Source organism: Chaetodon trifascialis, chromosome 23 (assembly GCF_039877785.1).
Source record: "Chaetodon trifascialis isolate fChaTrf1 chromosome 23, fChaTrf1.hap1, whole genome shotgun sequence".
Lineage (NCBI taxonomy): Eukaryota > Metazoa > Chordata > Actinopteri > Chaetodontiformes > Chaetodontidae > Chaetodon > Chaetodon trifascialis.
The window spans coordinates 4,715,001-4,737,298 of record NC_092078.1 but is presented as its reverse complement, the minus strand read 5'-3'; the positions used below and the strand labels follow the sequence as shown (position 1 = coordinate 4,737,298).

Here is a 22,298-nt window from a genome sequence, read left to right as displayed (position 1 = left end):
GTTTATACTGTGCATTTTCTCCTGAATGGCCCTCATTTGACATTGACATGCAGTTATTTGATTTGTAAGTGGGCTACCTCTAGATCTAAATAAAGGTCCATAATAAAGACATCTCCAGAACTTGCCTGAGAACCATCACGTTTTTACTCTTTCTTCAACATCAAAGTTACCCAGTGATAGTAATCTGTACAGCCAGGTATTCACTGCAAACAGGCAGTGCTCGAAGCTAATTCGACATACTTTTTAGTGCCAAAATGTTAAGAAATAGAGGCAAAAAAGCAGGTCAAGCTGCAGCGAACAGCTAAATGATTCACAGTCAGACTGTGAAAACCCCTGCTCTAGATTATGAGATGTTCAGCAAGTGTACTGTAATTGTTTTTGGTGTGAAATAGGTCATTGTAGGTCACATGCTTAATTTTCTACCAATAGGAGAAACATCCCAGTATTCTTGTGTACTCACTGTTTCACATTATCACGTTATCTGCTAATCTTTCTCCATGTCGAGGGCCAGAATAAACTTCCTGATGCTGCCTGAGGAAGTGCACCAGGCTTGATATTTGCCTTTCTTTGTACGCATGCATGTTGCATATTCTCACTTCTCAGCTTCTGATGGCTCTCCTTCTCTATTCTGCGTGACAAAAAGTTCCCATCCTAACACCCCCTTCGTGACCTTCCCCTTTTTGTAAATTTAAACAGCATGAATGTAGTCTAAACAAAGACCCAGAATGCAACACTCACCACTATATGTGCTGACGTGCTTCTTATCAGGCAGTCCATGAACAGTCCTCTGGCTCCACAGAAGACACAGTGAAGGACACCGGGGTAAGACACCTCCTGCTGCTCCTCCTGGTTCACAACACCTTTCACAAATAACTACAAGACAAACATTTTGACTCATTATTACTGCAGTAGTGGTGAAAACACTGCAGTAGTAGACTAAATCTAAATAACATGAGTGTATTTAGGGAAAAGAAATCAAACTAACCACGAATGACAGACCACAATGGTGTTTGAACCTGTGGCCTACTGATGAAAGTATTGCAATATCTATACATTTAGAGTATTATGCACTGGATGTCTGTGGGACTGCAGCAACGCCACATTAAATTTCACTGGCAGAACCCACGTTGACTTTTATCATGAAGCAGTCACAGGAAATGCAGCGTTAGTCAGACGGCTCTGCGGTTAAAGCTATCGCTAAACAAAAATGCATCTACGAAACACAGACACCACTCATTTTTGACCTTTTCTTCAGCGGATCAGTTTGAAATATTGCAGGGAGTAACAGAGCGAGAACAATGAGCCACAGCGAGCTGTTAGATGAGGAGCTGCAGGCTGCACACCTCCAACTTCTCAGCGAGGCAACAAACGACTTTCAGTTTCACTGTGATGTCTGCAGCGCGACGTCGGATCATGATTCCTCACAGAATGATGGAACAAGGCCAGTTATCGCTTGAAGTTTATTTTGCTGCCCCAGAATCACATGAGGTCTTGTATTAAACCACATGTGCTGTTACCAAGTCAACCAGGACTGAAATCTGAGAGCTTGCCACTTTAAGAATCATGTAAAACAAATGTAACCTTTAATTGTCAAAAGGCTACAATACCTTCTGAACCAGGTCACCTGGTTTACGTGTATCTAGACTTCAGTGCTGCAGCTCGAAAGGATGAGTTCACCGTCTGCCTTAAAACAACAGTCAGGTACTCATGTGCACGTTGGGAACAGGTTGTGCTTACTGTAAATATTCCTGTTGTTCATACAGATCATTAAAAAAATCCCTTCTTGACATGCTTACAATAAAAGTGATGTGGAATAAGATCCACAGTTCTCCTTTCATGCAAAAATGTACTGAAACGTTAACATGAGGCTTCAACTAAACCAGTTAGGCAAATCGAGTGGGTATCTTCCAGGTTATTGAGTCTATTCAGCGCAAAACTCCCTCTTTGTGTTAGCTCAACAAGGAAATACTGTCCGTGGAAACACAGAGGGAATTTTATGTAAAATCTCTGAGATAATCTGCAAATCTCTGTGTATTACTTGTACCAGTGGTGAGGAGATTGTTTTAGAGGGAGAAAACAGATACAACGGCGTGCCGTACGTTTAGACCTCATGTGTGTACTTGACGATCACGTGATTTCTAGTTTTTATTGCTTTGCTGTTGCACAAAGACACATGCTGCTCACCGCAGCGCTCACGAAGTGACCAAACAAAAAAACCCTCCGCAGTTCAGTTTTAAGTCATCTACTTGCATTTGTGAGTTAATTCATTTGAGCCGTCAATCATTCTGAGAACGTGCCAGCGTGTTTTGACCGAAACCCAACCTTTAAAAACCCTCGTTGAGTCATTTCCAAGGAAAACCGGCTCACATGTCGGTGCACTGCAGACAAATGCTACCAGTAATGACAACAGCAACTTTACTGGTATGCAACTTTTCCAAAATCCGACTGACTAACCGGTTCACAATCAGGACTAAAGCTATAAAAACAAGGAAATCGTGTCTTACTTTGGCTGCTTTCACACTGTTGCTCTGCCCTTGTAGTTTCAGCCATATCTGCCCGTTGTTGCCATGAGACAAATCATCCGCCCCGATGCTAAACATCACCCCGAAGATCCGCTCCACGGTGCTGTGCAGGGAGGTCAGAGATCCCCGCAGCATCCCGGCACACGCAAACTCATCCACCACCTCCGGTCCTCCTCCTCCTCCGCCTCCATCGCTTCTCTCTCCGTCCATCCTTTGCTCTTAAATCGGTGTCAAAGAGCTGAACATGCTGCGAAAAAACACATCAAACATTAAAGCAAAGCATCATCATCATCGTGGAACTTCTAGCAATGACTGATAATAATAATAACTTTATTTAAACTTCTATAAACAAAGCGTTTGACGTGGGTTCAACCAGGATAACAACACTTCAGGACTGCAATGAAAAACAAAAGCAGAAGTAATGAAGCCTTTGTTACAGAGTGACAGCGATGCGTTCAATGACAGCATGCGTGGGTGGTGCTGCAGAGACCTACTGTAGGAGCTGTGTACTGTGTACTCTCTCTTTCATTATGCTAACACTGAAGTCAGATCTACAGTCTTTATGCTTTCTTATGGAGTGTTTCACAACAGTATCTCTGGGAAGGATTCTTGTCCTTCTAAGTCTGTTTGATGATTTTTCAATATGGACGCACACACACAGTGCACAGGTTCAAGTTTTCCTGTGCATACTACATATTTCCAGTCTGCAGAAGCTATCTTCACCTGTAAAACATTAACAATGTGCAAATGCATGTTTGACACATCTCACATTTTGCACCTGTGTTCAAAAGCCCTCTTAAGTGAAAGCACAGCAGTGTTATTGGTGGTAAATGTACACACTCTGCAGAAACAAGGCCCCTGTGACTGATGCGTTCTCCAACATAACATTATGAGACGGTTAATACTGACGCATCGAAGCGTCAGCAGCATTTTACTATTAGTTTTAGCTATTTTATGTGCAGATAACTTGGATGGTGAGCAGGTCTGAGGTGTTAAACGTGGCAAGAAAGAAGAAAAAACAAAGCTGTGCAACACAAACCCACTTTTAAACTTATCAATTTATTGTTTTGTGATTAACTATTGGTTAGTTTTACCTCTTTGTGCCTTGAACAGGTATTCAAATAAAACCATCTGGGAAGTTTAGAAGGGAGATCTGATTTACGGCCCACAGATAACAGATCAGAGACGTGACGCTGGACGGGATCGCAAGCCAAACTGGTTGGAAAAGCCTGAAAATGAACACATGAGACAAGTTTGCCATGTTTTTGCTTTACAATACGGATCTTTAAATCAGCTGGGATTGTTGGATTTCAATGTTATTGTACTTTTACTGTATGAAGTGTAAGTGCAAACACTGTTGACTATAATTTATTTGAATATGGATTCAAGGAAGCGTAGTGTTTGCCCAACAAGTAGTTCCCCCAGTAAACAATAACAATACATTACATTTTACTGGTTTATCACCTGATTTAAGGTAACCTTGACCTGAAAGTAACTTTACTTGTCAGATTGATGTAGCAGAGTAAAAAGTAGAATACCTCCCTCTGGAACATAGTGAAGTAGAAATATAAAGCAGCATAAACTGGAAATATTCCAGTAAAGTACAAGTGTCTCTCCACCAGTTTGTGCCTGAAGCTCAAACTCCAGCACGTCCAGGCTGTTTACACCCTGTTATTAATTCACAGGCACATTATCTGCAGCTTGTCTGACTGTTGGATCACTGTGCTGTCATTTGCTTGCGTTCAACAAGGCTCCCTCTCTCTATTTGTGCAGCTAACACAGTGGCAAAGCAGCTTCAAGGCGCATAGAAAGAAATTAAATAGCCAGCTTTCGAGATGTGGCCTATTACCGGATAATCTGGCAGCTGTGCGCGTGTTGTGAAACACAACTTGGACGCGTTTGTTTTTGTTTTATTAGCAAGGACAGAGCAGGAAAGAGACAAAACGCTGGTCGGGACAGAAAGTACGCGGAGAGAAATCAATGAAAATGTGGAAAAAGCAGCGGTTTTCTGGCTCGATCTCTTACGTGAGGTCGATCGCTCTGCGCCCGAGTCAAAGTTTCGTTTCCAGCGGGCTGCGGCGGAGGCGACGCAGGCTTCCGCAACCGTCCGACAGCATCTATCCGTCCGAAGTTCAGCACATGCTGGAAAGTCTCCAAACGATCGCCCCTGGGAGGCTTGAAAACCAGCCTGGAAGAGCCGACCCTGCTGCTGCTGCTGCCGCCGCCGCTGCTGCTGCTGCTGCCGGGGCGGGATGAGGAAGTCTGCTGGAAACCCCGAAGAAGACAAAACCGAAACTAAACGAGGCAGATAACGTCTGGCTCGACTGCGACGACTGCAGAGACGCTGTGGTCCACCCAGAGATATTATTCTTAAACATCCCGTAACGTCAAAATGTGAGGTCTTCACACGGGGGTCCCGTTTAAAGAAGCCTTATTGTTAAAGCGCCTAATGACACCTGAGGAGGCAAAGGTGCGCAGTTGCAGCCTCTGTTTGGAGTATATTTCTGTGTCAGAGTCAGACAGGATAAAGGGGATTTCCACTGACGTCAGAAGCGGGGTTTTTCTTTCTTTCTTTTTTTGTTGTTGTTAACTCTTGCTTGACAATGACTGACGGGCTTTAAAGAGCACACTGTGGAACACTTCACATTTCCGTCGACACATCTGCCGCCCCGGAACACATGATCTGTTTACAAAGTGGTTTCACAACCTCCATCCCAAAGGAGTCCCAGACCGGAAGAGGGGTGTTAGCGTTAGCACTGCACCCTGGGTTTGTTGGGGTTTAGCGGAGAAATGGTGAACTTTGCTCCAAATTGTGGCCTTTGAAGGACGAGTTTGGGAATATTCTGTGTTTTTCAGTCTATTTATGTCCCAAAACCATCAGTTAATTCAACCAATCTGTAGCTGTTTGGAAATAAACATCAGTGAGCCACACTGTCATGAACATGGGCTGTATTCATCCGCGGCTGAAAATAGTCCCAACGAATTCACTGCTTATTCTTATCAGAAGCAGAGTAGATTTATTGCCATGTGGGTTTTCACATCTGAGGATGTTAGCCAAGCTGACACCCATCATGGACAGCCCCCTCCCACCCCCTACATGAGACGGTGGGGGCCTGAAGCAGCTCCTTCAGCAGCAGACTGATGCATCCACCTGTGTGCTGTGTTGATGTTGTTTCCCATCACAGCATCACAAACCTTCTGTTTTGCACTACTGTTATTTATGCTAACATACATCCATTACATCTTGTGCATTGTTTCTACTGTGTTGTATGTTCTTTCTACTTCAACTTTCTACGAATACCGAAAGTGAAACAATAGCGTCTTGATGGGCCAAAGGTGAACACTGATGGGAGTGCGCTTTGATTAAAGCTCCACATTGGCAGGTGTGATTTCTGTTTCTGGTCATCTCGGCTTATTGTGCACTGTTTTGGTGAATCACAATAAACCTCTCACATCACACTCTGATGACTACTCATCATCACTACTGGTAAATATTACTGTATTTTTACATGAAGGAGGACCTGAATCCATCCCTTGTCCATTCAATGAGGGATAATGCGTTTCATTTTTCAATACAGGATGGGTGGCAACCCTATCAGCGAACACACACCCTCTGATTCCTTATCATGTGATTGTAAATACATATTAAAAGACACTCTAATCTACTCAAAGGAATGCATTTGGTTTCATATACGTCCCTATATTTGCTATATAACAATTACTTATGAGAGTCCGGGTCAGATTTACCCTTTGGAGGTAAAAATGGTCTGTGGGCTGCAGTTCAGCCCTTCCTCAGACTTGTTCCAGTCTCAGTAACCAGCCTACACCTGCATACAACCGTGCTCCACCCAGGTTTGCTATACGCCAGTTTGGTTGTGATAATTCTCTGATTAAACAGGTTTCAATAAAGGTTAAAGGTTGCACACTGAATACAACGCAGTCCAGGACAACACCATCGCCAACTTTGACCTCAGTGCTAAAACGTATGATTTTACACGTATGATATTGAATCAACACCTGTGTGACAGAGTTGGTTACAAACTGAACATTAGAGGCATCATTTAAGCGGACTAAATGACGGAACGGTTATTGCATTGTGTAATCCTGACTCAGGGTTAGTCAGTGATTTTATGTAAACCACCCATTTACTGTAAATCATTTTGCATTCTGCGCCCTCTGGTGGCAACAATCAAAACACCCTTTACAGTCTTTTCAAGATCATGTTTGATGGAAACATTTGTAGAATTTTGGTGATAAAAAGCTTGTGCTTGTGGTATCAAAAAAAAGTTTAGTGTCATGGTGGATTAGTAGTCTAAGATAAGCACCTAACCACGATTTCCCCGGTTCGAATCCTGCTGGCATCTTTCTCTTCCCTCATATAGGACTGTGTGCTTCTTGACTGTCAAATAAGGACATAAAAAGTCACTTTAAAAATGACATGATACAAGAAAACAAGAAAATCAGCTGCAGAATTGTTACATTTTTCTTTCCAAATATGAGCCTGGGACCAAATGGAGGTTAACTACTACACAAGCCTCCTTAATAAAGGAACATTAATTACAATAAAGTATCTGTTAAATCATATGACCAAAAATAAAACCTCACTCGTAAATAAAAATACATCCACATAAGAGTCCATCTAATCTGACGAGGAACAGGGGCTGGCACCACACACACTTGCCTGTTCGCTGAGCAGTCCAGAAGCAGAAGTAAATTAGAGATTCGTGGGATGCCTTGTTTCACTTCTGCTTTCACCCCTTTAGGTGGAACAAGAGCTGCTGCTGTGAGTAGAAAGTCTCTGAATGAGCAGGAGGGTTTTTACACTCTTTTACCTCACTCGGTACGGTTGAATGATGAGGAAGAGGAGTTTATCTCTCAGGGTGAGTGCTTTCCCGCATTGAATAACCACCTTGATATTCTTATTTGTGTCTCAGTGTGTGTGATGTAATGTTGTCATTGTTTTGAGTGGTATTTACCTTTTAGCCTGTACTATCCTTTGAAACGCATTAAGTAATCTGTTTTAAGCTCATAGTTTGTGGGTAAATCTTCAGCAGGTGGAGAAAAAAGCAGGTAGATATAAAAGAGTCTAATCAACACAATGTGAAGAAAAAGTGAACGTTATCTGCTTCATACAGGTAGTAATTATGTTGGGAACAGTGCATTTTTGCCCTTTACAGGTGTACTTATTATTTTGTCCACACCCTGGGCTTTCCTGTTCGTGTAAGGTACCCTGAACAACAAAGCTTGTGGTTTCCTGTGGTGTGTGTTGCTGAGCCTCTCAAACAAATGTACATCTGTGTGGAAAAAAGCAGGCCTTAGAAAAGACACCCAGGCTCCTCAGAAGGCACTTTTTTCCTTTTATTTGATGAGTTAAGAGCCAACGCAGACAGGAAAATTTAATATTTATCACCCTGACAGGCTCTGCTACCGCTAAGTGTAGTTGATTTGTATTTACTTCCTGATTGATCAGATAGAAGAGCTACAGCTTGTCATGTAGGAAGGGGAGATGAGAAGGATTTTTAAACCTTGATTTGAAGAGAAAAGGCAAATAATGTGAGTATTTCCTGTTTTTCTCTGTTTTATCAGTGGAATATCAGTCACAAAAAAGCGATTTGAAGACGTCGGTATGGGATCTGGGAAATTCTGAGGAGCATTTTTCACTACTTTCTGTCATTTTTACAAACTAAACAATCGATTCTTCAAAAAAATAATCAGGTACGGTATAATACAGTTTAATTTAGAGTTATATAGAAAATGAAAATAAATGGTAACTACATACATGATATGTGATCATATAGGAAAACAATACAGATTCATTGGTGTAGGAGAATTAGTTTATTAAACCTTTGTGTTTAATGTTAATATATAAAGGGGCAACAGCCTTAATCAGACCAAAAGGATTTTATTTATTATTATTTTTTAATGCGTATTTAATAATAACTAATAAATTAATGGTAGATCAGTCTCATCATCTGAAGCGTAAGGTTTCGATACAGTGATCGTCTATTTCCAGGTCCAAAGGACACTGTCTGACAAAGACTTAAGTAAAAAGGATTACTTATTTGGCACGATAATGAGAAAGGATACGAATAATGAATGATACAGATTATATGTCATACAAACAACATAATGAAGAAGCAATAGCAGGGTAATAAAATTAATGAGTTAGGCAATAGTGAGAAGCAGTTTTGAAGAGAATGAGGACGTGAATGTAGTGTCAATTCCTTGAATTAATGACTACAGTCTAATGAGAATTGAGATAGTTATAGCCTACGACACCAATTCTTAACAAATGCAGCATGGAGGACGCCTACATCTGTGCCAGCAGTGCTCCGATGACGGATTGTCCCGAACTGATCCAAATGGGCCCTGGCTGTCGCTCATTGCTCCGATTTGCACTACGGTCTAACGGGAAGAACCAGTTGAGCCGCAGTGGTGAGAGCCAATATTGGACAGAGATGTTTCAGGGGCTGGTCCTTTGACGTCGGTAACAGAAGGGGAGCAGCTCTTTTGGTGGCTATTTGACCCAGACAGATGGGTTGGTCCAAAGAGGTTGATGATCCTATGGCAAAACTTTGCGGTTAATAATAAAGTTGAAAATACTTCAGATGGCTGGTTGAAAATATCTACAAAAATATCATTACGTGATTGCCTTAATAGTTAAAGAAAAGAAGAGTTCGGCTTTAACTTTGAAAAAGTTATGCGGTTCAACGTGGTGAGTAAAAGTCGACGAAAGATTACAATAACGTGCCAATAGGCAGGAAAAAGACAAAGAACTAAAAAAGGCGCAGGGCTCTTGTTCTCCTACATTGGTAACGACTGAAATTCAAAGCCAATTCTCAATATTATTTGATATTACTGCTGGTTTAGGATGAAAAACACATATAGTTTTAACTGTAACTCATTTTCTAAGTTTTTATTTTTAAAAATGATACTCCAGCAGGGCTTTAGCAATAATCTTTCTAAAAACTCATGAAGTCGAATCAGTGCCACACCCACCCAAAGACAATAAAGGAGCTTGATAGAATCTTGCTGTTCTGTTTATGGCCCACAACTTCCCTGTTTTGGTTCACTCTCACCACTCTTCTTCTTCCAGCGAGAAAACCAGAGAAAAACAGAGCTCAGACAATACTGGAGTTAAATTCAACTTGTCTCCAAATGATAAATAAGCCACAAACAAGTTTACAATGCCAACTCAAAAGGTTGAGTTTACAGCTTCTTTGAACTGCCTCCCTCTAGAGGTCAAATAAATAACAGAAATTTTTGCTCCAAACTGAGTTGATCTTAAACACATTTTTGTGCCTGTTAGCAAAAAATGAAAATAGGAAACATTTTGCGAGTGATATCATGAGTGACATCCTTTTGATTATATTTTAGAGGAACAATGCACTAGGAAACAAACTCTTCATGCCTGTTGAGGGTTTAATTGTCATGAATAATTTCCTCCTGCAGTGAACCATGGCACTGTCCAGCTATCCAGCTCCTTTGTTGATTGAAGACTTCAGCCTGACTGACTGGAAGGTGATCGGCTCCGGGGGATTTGGACAAATCTACAAAGCCAGGCATCAGAAGTGGTGCTGTGATGTGGCCATTAAATTGCTTCATTTTGACGACGGGTAAGTGGCTACAAAGACTTTCTGTTTCTGCAGTTAAAAGAAGTTGTGAAACACTTGTGATGTAAACACATGCAGGACCAGCACATCTTTGCTGCGTGAGATCGACATGATGCGTCAAGGAAGCAGCCCGTACGTTATTCAGGTCCTCGGGGTCTTCAGGGGTCGATTGCCCACCTCTGGCTTGTCGGCGCACCTCGGTCTGGTCATGGAGGTCATGGAGAGGGGATCGCTGGCCTCCCTACAGGTATCCAGTGGTGGAGTAAAAGTCTTGCATTTGATGTTTTACTTAAGTAAAAGAACAAAAAAGTACTGTGAAAGAAATGTACTTAAACTATAAAGAGTAAACTTAGAAGCACCTTTGGTATTGTTATATTTATCATATAATTGGAAATTGCTGATGCGTTTACACACCTGGTTGAGGTGGAGCTCATTTTGCCTACATTACACACTGCTGGCTAGCTTGATCGATATATCATACGCAATAAACTGCGGAAATATAAAGTAGAATTAAATGGAGATACTGAAGTAAAGTACCTCAGAATTTGGCTCAAGTACAGTACTTCAGTAAATGTATTTAGCTAATTCTGCTGTACTTTCTTTTAACCCCACATCAAACTTAAACCATACAACTAAAACTACATTTTCTAACAGATCACATTTTTAATGTTAGCATTATCTTATGCTAGTTATATATAGCAATTATTCATCAGCGTACAAAATTCACGGTCGTTAACTAGAAAATAGATTGCTGCTTTATTTACTTTTTACTTCTTTTTTTAAAAACTTTTTTTAATTTACATTTTCACAAATGCAAAAACTGCAGATGTGCTGTTAGCTTGACACGCATAGCAACAGTAACAGGGTTTAGGCGGGGTTTAGCCACCTAAACTAAACACCTCAGAGCTCATATCATTACTATCAACTTTACTCAGCATGTAATGCTAATAAGCAAATGTTAGTATGCTAATGTGTCAGTGCTGAACAGGGCATTACTACTAGCTAAACATCAGCATGTTAGCATGGTCACTGTCAGCATGTTAGCGTGCTTATGTTAGCATTTACAGCCTCACAGAGCAGTTAGCATGGCTATATGTATGTATGTATGTTGGTATGTAAACAATACAGATACCCACTTCACCATTATTGTGTCACCATTATTTGTAGGATCTGATCTTTGCATAACTATGGAAATAATTTTACATTTCTCAATCAGGACACCTTATGTGGGACTCCACCCTGGCCACTGGTCTTCAGACTGGCTCACCAAGTGGCTCTGGGTTTAAACTTCCTCCACAGCCTGTCCCCGGCTGTGCTCCACCTGGACCTGAAGCCCAGCAACGTGCTGCTGGACTCCTATCTCAATGCCAAGGTTTGTAAATTTTATAACATCACTAACAGCTTGAATATTCATCAAATTTGACGCCTTGAAATGTCTTCTTTTATCTTAGTAACAGTCCAGATCCAAAGGGGATACAGTTTACTATCACATGAGACAAAGAAAACCAGCAAAACCAGCAAATCCTCACAGTTGAAAAGCTGGAACCAGAGAATATTTGGTATCTTTGCTTGGAAAATTGCTCAAATGATAAAGCACTTCTTTTTCTGGAATTGCCTAAAAAAAGGACAAATATGACCAAAAAAAACCATTTTCTCTGAATTTGTTTGCATGCTTCAGTTTCAGTTCAGTGTTTTTTGGGTAGTTGGTTTTTTTCCGGGCAGCCTGCCTTCTTTCCACATGTAACCTAAGTTGACCGGAGATGATAATTTGCCTGCAGTTGTGAATGTAAATGTGACTGACTATCTGAGCACCCCTGCTGTTTCCCTGCTTTCTGTCATATCATGGGATTCCCACCAGCTGCAATACGAGTCTGAATACATTTCAAAGGGTGCAGACAACAGCCAATTAACAGATATTATGTATACTGACTTTTTTTTATTATGCACAATCAATCTTTGTAAAACGTGTTTGTTGTCTACCGTTTTTGTGCCATCACTGACCTTTGTGCTCTACCCTCACTTACTGCTTCCTTCCTCTTGTTGCTAACTTTCTTCTCCTTCCCCCTCCTCTTCAGCTAACAGATTTTGGCCTTGCCCGATATTACCACAGCGTCTCGCGGGTTTCCAAGAAAGACAGCGAAGAGGAAGGGGGGACGCTCAGCTACATGCCACCAGAGGCGTTTGACGTGTCGTACAGCCCTACCCGGGCCTCTGATATCTACAGGTACAAGACCACTGAACCAGCACTTGGCTAATAGTGTTTAATTTATCATATAATAAAGAATATTGACACCAAGTTTTAGATTGACAGGCTTTACATGACTTAACTTTCATTAAATGGAATATACTTTAAATAATTGTGATAATAAATTTAGGCACTTCTGCGCACTTGTGAAAAAGGTTCTGTCTTGGCATGTGCTCAGAGTATCAGTGGCACGGCCCTCTAATGCTTTCACATGAGTTCACAGACGAGTGTACGCTAAAAGCATTTGCTGTAACTGATCAGACTTCTCGGTAGTCAGCTGACTTCATCATAAACTGCACTCAAACGCCTAACACCTCCCTCTAGATATTCTGGCACTGATGTTATTGCTGTCACTGAATGTCCCAATTCTCACGGGAGAGTCAGGTCACAGATGAAAACAAACACTCGCAGAGTACTAAAGTGTTAATCCTGGCTTGTAACTCTCTCTGTCTTTCAGTTATGGTATACTCTTGTGGTCCATTGTCACAGGGAAGCAGCCATATGCAAGTAAGTGACTTTGGTGTCTATCTGTCCCTTCACACTGCCTTTCTTAGCCTCTCTCTCACGCTCTAAGCTCAAAACAACCTCTGCCTTACTCTTTGTTTTTATTTGAGTGGGAGCCATGGGTTATTTTTTGGCATAATGAAACATGGTGGAAGAATAGCAGGAATTCTTTTGGGTGACCACACCTCGCATTTGTTTTCTTGGCTCTGAACTGTGGAATGTTTGCACACGTGACCCGAGTTTTGTGCTGAAATGTAACTGAGTACATTTACTCAAGCTCTGTACTTCGTTAAATATTTGAGGTACTTATACTTATTCTGACTCTTTTCTTTCATTTCTTTCTTCACTTTACACATCGTCACTTAATCCGTTGTTACTATAAAACACATTGATTAATGTGGGTTTTAAGTGCCTACATATGAAGAAATATCTAAATGTAAGCAAGGCTCTGGGTTCATTTTTAACAGGGCATATATAGTCTCCCTAACCTCAAGGCCACTCTGACGCCCTGTTTAATCCATCCTCCACTGTAGATGCAATGTCCAGCATAGTGCGGTTTCGCATCCCGCAGGGAGACCGTCCATCCCTGGACGAGATTAGGATCCAGGCTGCAGGGCGTGCAGGGTTGACGGGACTGATGAACCTCATGGAGAGATGCTGGGAAGCAAAACCCAACCAAAGGCCCTCCTCCCATGGTGAGAACATGCCTTCATTTACCATGAAAAGCATTTGTACAGACATTCATGTTCCCCCAGCATGAATCCTGATGGCTTTGGTGACCCCTTGACTTTTCCTCAAGCGCCACAATGCAGTTCATGTTTTGATTCTGAGGTCTAAACCAGTCTAACTAAAACTCTGAAACGAAACAGTAAATTATATGGTTATTAGTTTATGAATCCTGTCTCTAATGTTACATCTATGTTGTTTGCAGAGTGCACAACTGAGACAGAAGAACTGTATAAGATGCACAAACATGCAATCCTTGACGCAGTCCATAAAGTGCTGAAGAAACTGGTAAAGAACAAATCTTTTCATAAACACTCAAGTCAAGTTTAGATGCTGGAAAATTTTTTTACATGATGCAGCAATTTGTTTTGTACGTCACTGCCTGACTCTCTCTTTCTCTTCCTCTTTCCAGCATGAAAAAGAAGAAGGTATAACAGAACAGGTTCAGAGGGTTCAGATCACTCAGGCTTCAGGTCTGTTGTTGACATAATTTTAATAATGTATTTTCATGTTTTTACACGCTTATTCACCGTTTTGCCCAAGAGTTAGACGAAAAGATAGATACCACTCCCATGTCTGTACGCTACCTCTGAGGTGACAGCCAGCAGCTGGTTAGCTTAATGTTAGATTAGCAGAAAAACTGAAAACAACTAACAGGGTCTATCCAAAGGCAACAAAAAACCTGCCAGCACCTCTAAATCTCACAGATTAACATGTTATACCTTGTTTGCTTAAATGGCAAAGAGCCAGGCTAGCTGTTTCCCCCTGTCTCCAGTATTTATGCTAGCTGCTAACGAGCTGCTGGCTTGCTCTAAAATTGTATTTCTCTTAAAGACCAGTGAGTGATATTTGGAAATTTGCTTAATTGCTGTCTTTTTTTTGTTGAATTATAAGGTTGAGAGAACTCACGTATTTGTTTGTTCTACTGTGAAGGTACAACCAGGACATACTTAGCTTAGCATAAAGATTGGAAAAAGGCTAAACAGTTAGCCTGGCTCTGTCCAAAGTTCAAAAATCCCCCTACCAGCACCTTTAAAGACTGACTAATTATCACATTATATCTCTTTCTTTAACCAGGCCAGGTGTTTCCCTTTGTTTCCAATCGTTATACTAAGCTAACTGACTGCTAGCTGTGGCTCATTATTTAGCGTGCAGAACTGTAGAAGCGTGTTAAACTGAGGAAAATGATAGTACAATGCTTGTTAAAAAGGGTCACTTACCAGCTTTATTGCAACTTTGAGGTGTATCATGTCATGGGAACTGGTGTTAAGATTATTTTGTCAAAAATACTATTTCCAAGCTCAAGGAGCACTTGACTAAGTTTTGTTTCTTTTGCAGTGAGAACCAGAGTTGAAGCGGTAAATGCTGATAATGTACCGACAGGGCGCCCGCCAATTCAGGTGAGATTCAGATAATACAAATGGTTACTAGTCACTTCTTTAACACTTGGGAACTTGGTAAGTGTATAAATTAGCTCTATAGAAAGGCTAAATTCCAAAATACTATCAAGGCATCCTTCGTGGGTAATAGACAACACAACTGACTCATGTTGTGGTCTGTGAGATACTATTGCTTTTTTTTTTTGCCACAAATTGGTCAATGCTGTGGTGTTTGGTTTTTGCTGCCATAGGCAAATATTAGATGCATCACTTCCTGCCGCACCAGGGGAATTTTCACAGCAAAGTGTCGAACACAGCAAATGTAAAAGCCTTGACGGAGTGTATATAGTTTGGACCAATGTTGAGCAATCGGTGGCAGAATCAGTGGAAATATGAATGTAATCAAGATTAGGAGTTACATACAGTATTTTTTTTCAAATGATACACATTTCTCATATTGGAAAGAACATGTACGCTGAATATGTAGCTGTAGCCAGCAGTCATTTAACTTAGCATAGCATAAAGTCTAGCTAGCCTGGCTCTGTCCAATGGTAGCAAAGTTTGACTACCAGCACCTTCAAAGGTCACTAATTTATGTGTTATATCTTGTATATTTAATCTGTACAAAAGATGTAGCGCATAAACATGTAGTTTTAAAGGAAGGTATGTCTGGTAGTATTTCTAAGCCAGTTGCCAGGCAACCAGACTTGAGGAAAGTACTCCTCCCAGCCAAGAAATAGTCTGGTCCGTAACCTCTTGTAGAATGTAGAATTGTTGTTTTTATGTTTCTATTTTGATACAAATTAAACAATCGAAATGTTAATAATGGAGCTTCAGAGCTGCTGGTAGGCTAATTTTGTTGCCTTCAGACAGGCTAGCTTCTTCCTCCCATTGTCAGTCTTTATGCTAAGCTAAGTTAGCTGGCTGTTGGCCTTTTTAAAAAATCCACTGTGCTTTTATGAGAAGAGTGGAGACTTTATGTGATTACAGTAGTTAAAGTAGATATTTTTGCATTGAAAAAACATGGTAATATACATGTTACTGTCATTTTAGTAATAATTCAGCGACTTTTAACACCAGCTCAGCGTGTCAAACTGGCTTAAAACATATTGAAACCTACTACCTCGTATAGTCAAGCCTAAAAGTATCAATAAACTGCACAATACGCTGTCTCTCTTTCTCTTAACAATCTTTGAGAGGGATTCACTTTTTTGAGCATCTCTTTTTTCTTTCATTTAGAGGTTAAAACAGACACTAGTGGGAATTATCATATCACTGAGGCCACCCATATGACGCAAACAACCAACAAACAGATCTTCACTTCCTTTTGTTTCAGGAAATGGCTGGTGGTTGGCCTGAATATTCAAGCAACAAAACAAGAGCCAAAGGTAAAAAAGGAAGTTGGTACTGAAGTTGCATTGAAACCACTACAGACTACACATACATACTACACAGATAAATGCCTTCCCTTACAGATCTGCCTCCACCTCGACCTGCAAGTGTGGTTGACCTTGACCTGGGCCGCCCATCGACAGACCATGAAGTGAAAGTGTCCTCTGTTTACCCAATTCAATCATCATCACCGTTTCATTCGACCGGGAAGCCACCTCAAGGCAGAACAACACAAATCTCCCAGCAGGCTCTTAGGCAACATCTGATTCCACAGTACCACGTGGGTTTTTTACTTTAAATCACTGCATTTAAGATTTGATCCACAGTGAGAGGGACCTAGAACTCTTTATACTGCGTTAAGAATACAGTATATTTCCTTTACCAAAGGTTATTTGAAAAATTAGGGTTGTACTGCATATTCATCTAAATAGACACATTATATTTTTCCCTTAAATGGAATTACTTGTCATTTTTGGTACTCGGTGTCCGAGATAATCGATTCACTTATTTCAACAGCTTTCTCTCTTTTCATTTTTGGTTCTGCAGCGTCAGTCGTCCAGCCCCGACACCTTCCTCTGCCACCCTCCACCCACTGCACGCAGTGTCCACATCCACCTGAGCCACGTGACTGGATTTCAGCATGGTGACAACAACACCATGCACATCTACAGTGCAGACCCCATGGAGAGGAAACGGCACCCAACAGCGCCATCTACCGTCAACCTCCCGCTGCCGCATTCAGGAAGCAGGAGGGACAAGATGGGGGGAGCTGGCTGAGTTCACATTGAGTTCTCTAATTTTCTTCTACAGTTCTCAATGCTTGGTTTTCCTTTTCTTGCACAACAGGAAGACAATGTTTTGTAAGAGAAGCTGCCTGTATGAAGGCACAGCTGCATTTTTCTTGTAGTTTTTCCAGTTTTTGCTTTTCAAATCTGGACAGGATTCAGATGCTGATTTCAGTAGCATGCAAGCTTTATTATGCTTTGGTATTTTTTTTTATCAGTCTTTATTTATTTAGCTTCTTTTGTCAGAACATTTTAGACCCATGAGCAAAACTTCACACCTCCCTTTTGCTCCGTCAGCAGTTTAAATATGAGCCAATGCTGGTCATATGGTTTTGCTTTTCCACCAACTGTGGTCAACAGATATCCACAGTCACAGTGCCAGCTCACCATCAGGTGCCAAAAAACGCCTTAACAGCATACTGACTATTAATCAAAACAGGTTGATATAAAGTCTAACCTCTTCAGAAATAATTTAGCCTGAATGCCAGGTGCACGTATGATGAGTGATAGATATTTAGAAAATCCTTAATACTTAAAGCATTTTCCTTTTAGTGGAATCTCCACCTGTTTGGTATGTCATTGAGGTTAAAACAAACAAGAATTATTTACTTGCAGATTGAAGGTCGAATTTTATCAGAAGTGTGGACACAGTGATGCACGAGACATCCAGAGCTTTGCAGCTGATGTAATGGCGCTATCATGAAGAGTTGGCATCTTGAATACTTCACTCTGTAGAAGCATGATGTAGCTTCAATGAAGTGTTGGTACAAGCATGTATGAAGTATTTATGTGATGTTGTTAAAATAATTGCTTTATCTTAAAGGATAATGGCCTTATGCTATGTTTTTGTTATTGTCAGCAATTCCCATAAAAAGACCAAAACCAACAATGTGTTAGTCCATCTCTCAAGACTTTATGACTTCCCTCCTCAGTGTGTGGCTCTCAGTCCCAAACCCAGTGACTCCTAATGAAGACATAAATATTAAAAAACAGCTTGTGAATTTTATTAATAAAAAAAAGGCTTATGAATTTTCTGAAATACTTGGGCTCTGTTGTTTCTAGCAAGTGTTAATCAAACAGGAGTAAATTGTGCATTTGTTTGGGACTATTTTCAGTGGTGGATTAATACACAGTAACGGTGAATGTGGGATTGACAAATGAATAGTGACAGCGATGCTTAAAGGGAACCAATCTAAACACTGATGGTGTCATTTGCTGTTTCTCTCTGTTTTTATATCTTTGTAGGCTCAGTATATTTGACTTTTGGACTGATTGATTGAACTATCTGTCATTTGCTGGACTTTCACAGAGAAGCAACAAATTGCTAAGGGTCAATTTTTGTGATAATCGCGTTGTTGTTTAAGTCGTTTCTTAAGCAAAAATGTAAAACAAATCTCTGGTTCTCGCTCCTCAAATGTGAGTATTTGCCCTTTTCTCTATTCTATGTCTTTCTAAACTGAATATCAAAGAGGTCACCTTGGACTCATGGAATAATGGAATAATGTGATGGACTTTTTTCACTGCTTTCTGATGTTTTATAGTCCGACTGAGTCATTGATTACACAATAAAACAAGTTCATAATGAAAGCAATCATTTGTCATATTATGAAAATATGAAAAGTCCTAAAACAGTCCTCGTATCTTTAAACAGACACATCAGTTCCTGAGGGGATGGTCCAAAGAAAATACTAATACACTTGCTTTTTTACCACCTCAGTCATTTTAGTACAATCCCTCAATTCCTCTTTATTTTACTTCATTTTATTTTGGTGACATGTTTGGTGCTGTGCACTGTTTGAGCTCCGTCCTGTCAGGTGTGGGCGGTAACTTTCCTCGGGTTGTCTGTTGATGACCTTTGAGTGTCTGCAGGTGGCGCTCCTGTTTCTCTTTCCAGCTGTGGACTCCCAAATTGACGTCCTCCCATGTCTTCTATTCATTTCAAATAAATCACTTCTGTTGCTGCTGAAGTAATTCATCACTTCAAATTCACCAGAAAAAACTTAGATACATATCGTTTTATTATTAAATGTGTGTTTTCTGAACTTCAAAAAGCTGTGTTTGCTACATGCTGTTTATCTAATTTTGGAGCCACAGCCTTCACATTGTTTTGTACTCCAGACACGAATCTCTAAAGTGCTAACACAGGCCTCTGCTGTGCACCAGGGCGTTGAGACTAATCGGTTGTGACGGTCCAGTGTGAACTCGGCAGGCTTCTGGCACCGGATCTCTTCCTTCACTGCCAATCCTCCATCTGCCACCGGATGCACTGCAGAGAGACGCACGGCCGCTGTGCGTCAGCGGGACGAGAACTTCACACGAGGATATATGTATAATTTAAGTTTTTTTCCCAATAATGCTGCAATTTTGATGCTTAAATGACTCATACTCATGCTGCTGTGCGTGAGAAAAGCATCAGTAGTGGACTGTGGAGATGATTCTGTCAAAATTTTGTAGTGTAAGTCCTCAACCCTTACCCTTAATACAACTCTTTGGGGGCACAGCAGGGATGCACATTATTTTCAGAACAACCATCTGTCTGCATCAAGTGATTTATAGAGTGCAGTAAAGTAAAGTGTAGTAGAGGTGGTTTGGAGGCCATAATGGTGTCAGCATTAATCAAGGGCATGTGGCAAGTCCTTGTCAAATATATCAATGTGTAAGCCTGCAAGAGAAACTTTAGGTTAATGAGCAGCACAAAAAATGTCTCTGTAATATAAAGTTAGTTAAGGACAGTTAACAAGCTGGGGTGCATGTTTCTTACAAAACTATGGACGATCAAACTAAATGTCATAACTCATAACTCAAAAATATAACTGTGAGTCAATGAATGATACTACCAGCTGAAGAATTTAAATGGAGTGTTAAAAGAAATAGCTGATCAAGGAAATATTACCCTGTTTCCTGTTTAAAGCTTTAAAGTTTTCCTTTGACCTCAAATCAGTAAGTAAAAAGCATAATGGATTTTATTTCCCTCCACCACCATTCACATGATAAAATAAATAAAAACTAATTCATTTTACTCTTTCACTCGGCCACTTTATTTTTCAACTCCTTAATTTCCCTCTTTTTCTTGGTCTCGGAACACATAATTATTTATCGTTTGACCATTTTCTTCAGTGCATTTCTAATTTTATTTTTGCATATACAGTATGACAATCAGATGGGTTATCCAGAGCTGTGAATAATCCAGGTAGGTAGGTTTGTGTGCATGTGTGGCAGCTGGCAGCAAGCTAAACACAGCAAGCGCCAGCCTTGTCAGCCATCTACCTACAGTAGCTGAAGCTATTTTTAGATCAGTGTCACCTCTCAAGGATATCTTTATCTCAAAATAATAAATAAATCCAAATAACTGTCTAAGAATCATCACGTGTGTGTAACTTTTCCTCAGTGTCAAAGTAATGCAGTAATAGTTGTGTTTACATCCATGGACATATTGCAAACAGGAACTGCTAATAGCTAATGCAGCATCATTTTAATGAAGCCAATTAGCCCAAAAAGAGGAGCCCACAGTTATCCAACCACCCTTGCACTTCCTGTCGACATAGCTTTCAAATGATGGGAAAAGTTGTTCAATATTGTTTCAATTATCTCAATTTGGACTTTGAAAACCAAAGAGCTAAGGCATTTTAGCCAGCAAGCTAACAGCAATGAGGTTAGCAATTGCTAATAAGAAGTACACAGACACCATGCTTAATGACATTATCTTCACCTTCAAGTGTTTGTCTTCATCAGGGAAATACTGATCACGAATCAGATAGATAGATAGATGGATTATAGACAGCCAGACAGATAGATGGTTACATATACTGATAGATAGTTGGATGGACAGACAGACAGATAAATCCATATATTCATAGATAGACAGATAGATATCCAGCAAACATTGGTCGGATGGTGATGTCATGGCCAAAAATAGTTCATTCAACATTTCACTGAGAACTCATTGTCTCATTTTGGAACTATTTTTTAACCATCACGGGACGTCTTGATTGGACGCTCAAAAATTGGTCATTCAACATCTGTGTTTGCTGTATAGATTGATAGATAGATTTGGTAAGGGGCACAGAATAGACACAGTAATTTTCTTTATTGCCACCAAGATTTGCTACTCTGTACTTCATGCATTAAAGGAAAAATCAAACCTCTGACAGACCGACACCTGGTGTAAGCAAGCAGAGACGACACATTACAGTAGTCTGTAGTAAGTACTGTAGCCTAACACTGAGCTGTAAAAGTGCAATGGAAATGGAAATTACATTCAGGATTACTCGGCACAGAGTGAAATCACTGATTCGTCTGATTTGCATCAAAGCAGTTTGATGTCGTTCATAACTTCAGCGAGGAACTCAGTGTGTATCAAATGATGCTTCCTCCTTTCTGTCGAATAACACTTGCCCCAAATCAACCTGTATTTTACACCCTCCCCTCCATACGCTTGATAATGACAAGAACATCCTGCATCAACCTAAACTACAACGGGAACACCAGAAAGCCAGAGAAAGTGGAGTACTTCCACCCTCCCATCAGGTTCCCTCTCTCCAGTTTGAGGTAAGCCTTGTCCCCTCTCTCCATCATCACCAGGCCGGCATTGGTAGCAGCCTCCCTGGTCACGTCCTGATCGCCTGCGAAGGCTGAAATCACTGGCCAGCCGTTGAGAACCAAACTCACCTGAGAAAGATGAGAGAGAGGGTGCAGCAGGTGAGCAGAGGGCAAAGGTAGAATGAGAAAAGGTTTGCAGAGAAATGATAGTCTGACGATTTTATCTGTGTTTTTATTGATATTATGTAAAAGCCTCGATTTTCATAAAAATGCAATCCTTTCCTGGATGTTTTACCTTAACAAGTATGTTTTAGTTTACCCACTTCCTTTATTATAGAAAGGTTTTTTTTGCCTCTTGGCTAAACAATTTTCTTACCCACAGTGCATTAATTCAAATGTCATCAATGATAACAACTAAATATTAAGAGGTTTGAGTTGCTGCTTCTTCACCGATGGAGCTTAAAACTTTATTTTTACAGGAAGAGTTAAACTCTTGGTTTGGAAATATGATTATAAGCTTTCCGTTGGAGAGTTAGAAGATTGATTGCACATTTGTGCCGTTACACTTGACAGCAAATATGAAGCTACTGCTA

The 22,298-nt window shown here is 40.5% G+C and overlaps 3 protein-coding genes across 6 annotated transcripts in view; 1 reads left to right on the top strand and 2 right to left on the bottom strand.

The window, feature by feature from the left end:
• khnyn (KH and NYN domain containing) overlaps positions 1-22,298 on the bottom strand; it is a 133,983-nt gene that overhangs the window by 6,822 nt on the left and 104,863 nt on the right. Inside the window, exons 2-5 of one of the 2 annotated variants that reach the window (XM_070993210.1) lie at positions 4,548-4,761; positions 3,617-3,751; positions 2,505-2,769; positions 739-873 (exon numbers count right to left, since the gene is read on the bottom strand). In XM_070993210.1, the coding sequence (XP_070849311.1) occupies positions 739-873; positions 2,505-2,732 (363 nt within the window). In that variant the 5' untranslated portion in view covers positions 2,733-2,769; positions 3,617-3,751; positions 4,548-4,761. Of the gene's footprint in view, positions 1-738; positions 874-2,504; positions 2,770-3,616; positions 3,752-4,547; positions 4,952-22,298 lie in introns of those variants that run through there. The other variant, XM_070993209.1, reaches the window with a different exon arrangement.
• On the top strand, positions 6,914-18,755 carry ripk3 (receptor-interacting serine-threonine kinase 3). 2 transcript variants are annotated; one of them, XM_070993231.1, is made up of 14 exons: positions 7,287-7,402; positions 8,109-8,237; positions 9,975-10,138; positions 10,214-10,382; positions 11,352-11,507; positions 12,211-12,359; positions 12,838-12,887; positions 13,418-13,579; positions 13,816-13,898; positions 14,023-14,083; positions 14,949-15,010; positions 16,326-16,377; positions 16,465-16,661; positions 16,928-18,749. In XM_070993231.1, the coding sequence occupies exons 3-14, from the start codon at positions 9,981-9,983 to the stop codon at positions 17,156-17,158; spliced, it is 1,530 nt and encodes a 509-aa protein (XP_070849332.1). In that variant the 5' UTR covers positions 7,287-7,402; positions 8,109-8,237; positions 9,975-9,980; the 3' UTR covers positions 17,159-18,749. The 2 variants fall into 2 exon arrangements, with proteins under 2 accessions (XP_070849331.1, XP_070849332.1); XM_070993230.1 differs by lacking the exon at positions 8,109-8,237 and having other exon boundaries at positions 6,914-7,402; positions 16,928-18,755.
• Positions 18,749-22,298, bottom strand: part of LOC139351388 (cerebellin-1) — an 8,114-nt gene continuing 4,564 nt past the window's right edge. The window contains exons 4-5 of one of the 2 annotated variants that reach the window (XR_011603575.1): positions 20,724-21,834; positions 18,749-20,575 (exon numbers count right to left, since the gene is read on the bottom strand). Coding sequence is in view for 1 of the 2 variants with exons in the window: in XM_070993265.1 (XP_070849366.1) it covers positions 21,637-21,834 (198 nt within the window). In the remaining variant the exon portion in view is untranslated. Of the gene's footprint in view, positions 21,835-22,298 lie in introns of both variants that reach the window. The other variant, XM_070993265.1, reaches the window with a different exon arrangement.

What these genes read in the sequence shown, in the direction of transcription:
- ripk3 (XM_070993230.1), top strand. Translation starts at nt 9,981, where the DNA reads ATGGCACTGTCCAGCTATCCAGCTCCTTTGTTGATTGAAGACTTCAGC. An exon ending in TTGCTTCATTTTGACGACGG is followed by an intron (nt 10,139 to 10,213) that starts GTAAGTGGCTAC and finishes AAACACATGCAG; the next exon opens with GACCAGCACATCTTTGCTGC. An exon ending in CAGGGCGCCCGCCAATTCAG is followed by an intron (nt 15,011 to 16,325) that starts GTGAGATTCAGA and finishes CTTTTGTTTCAG; the next exon opens with GAAATGGCTGGTGGTTGGCC.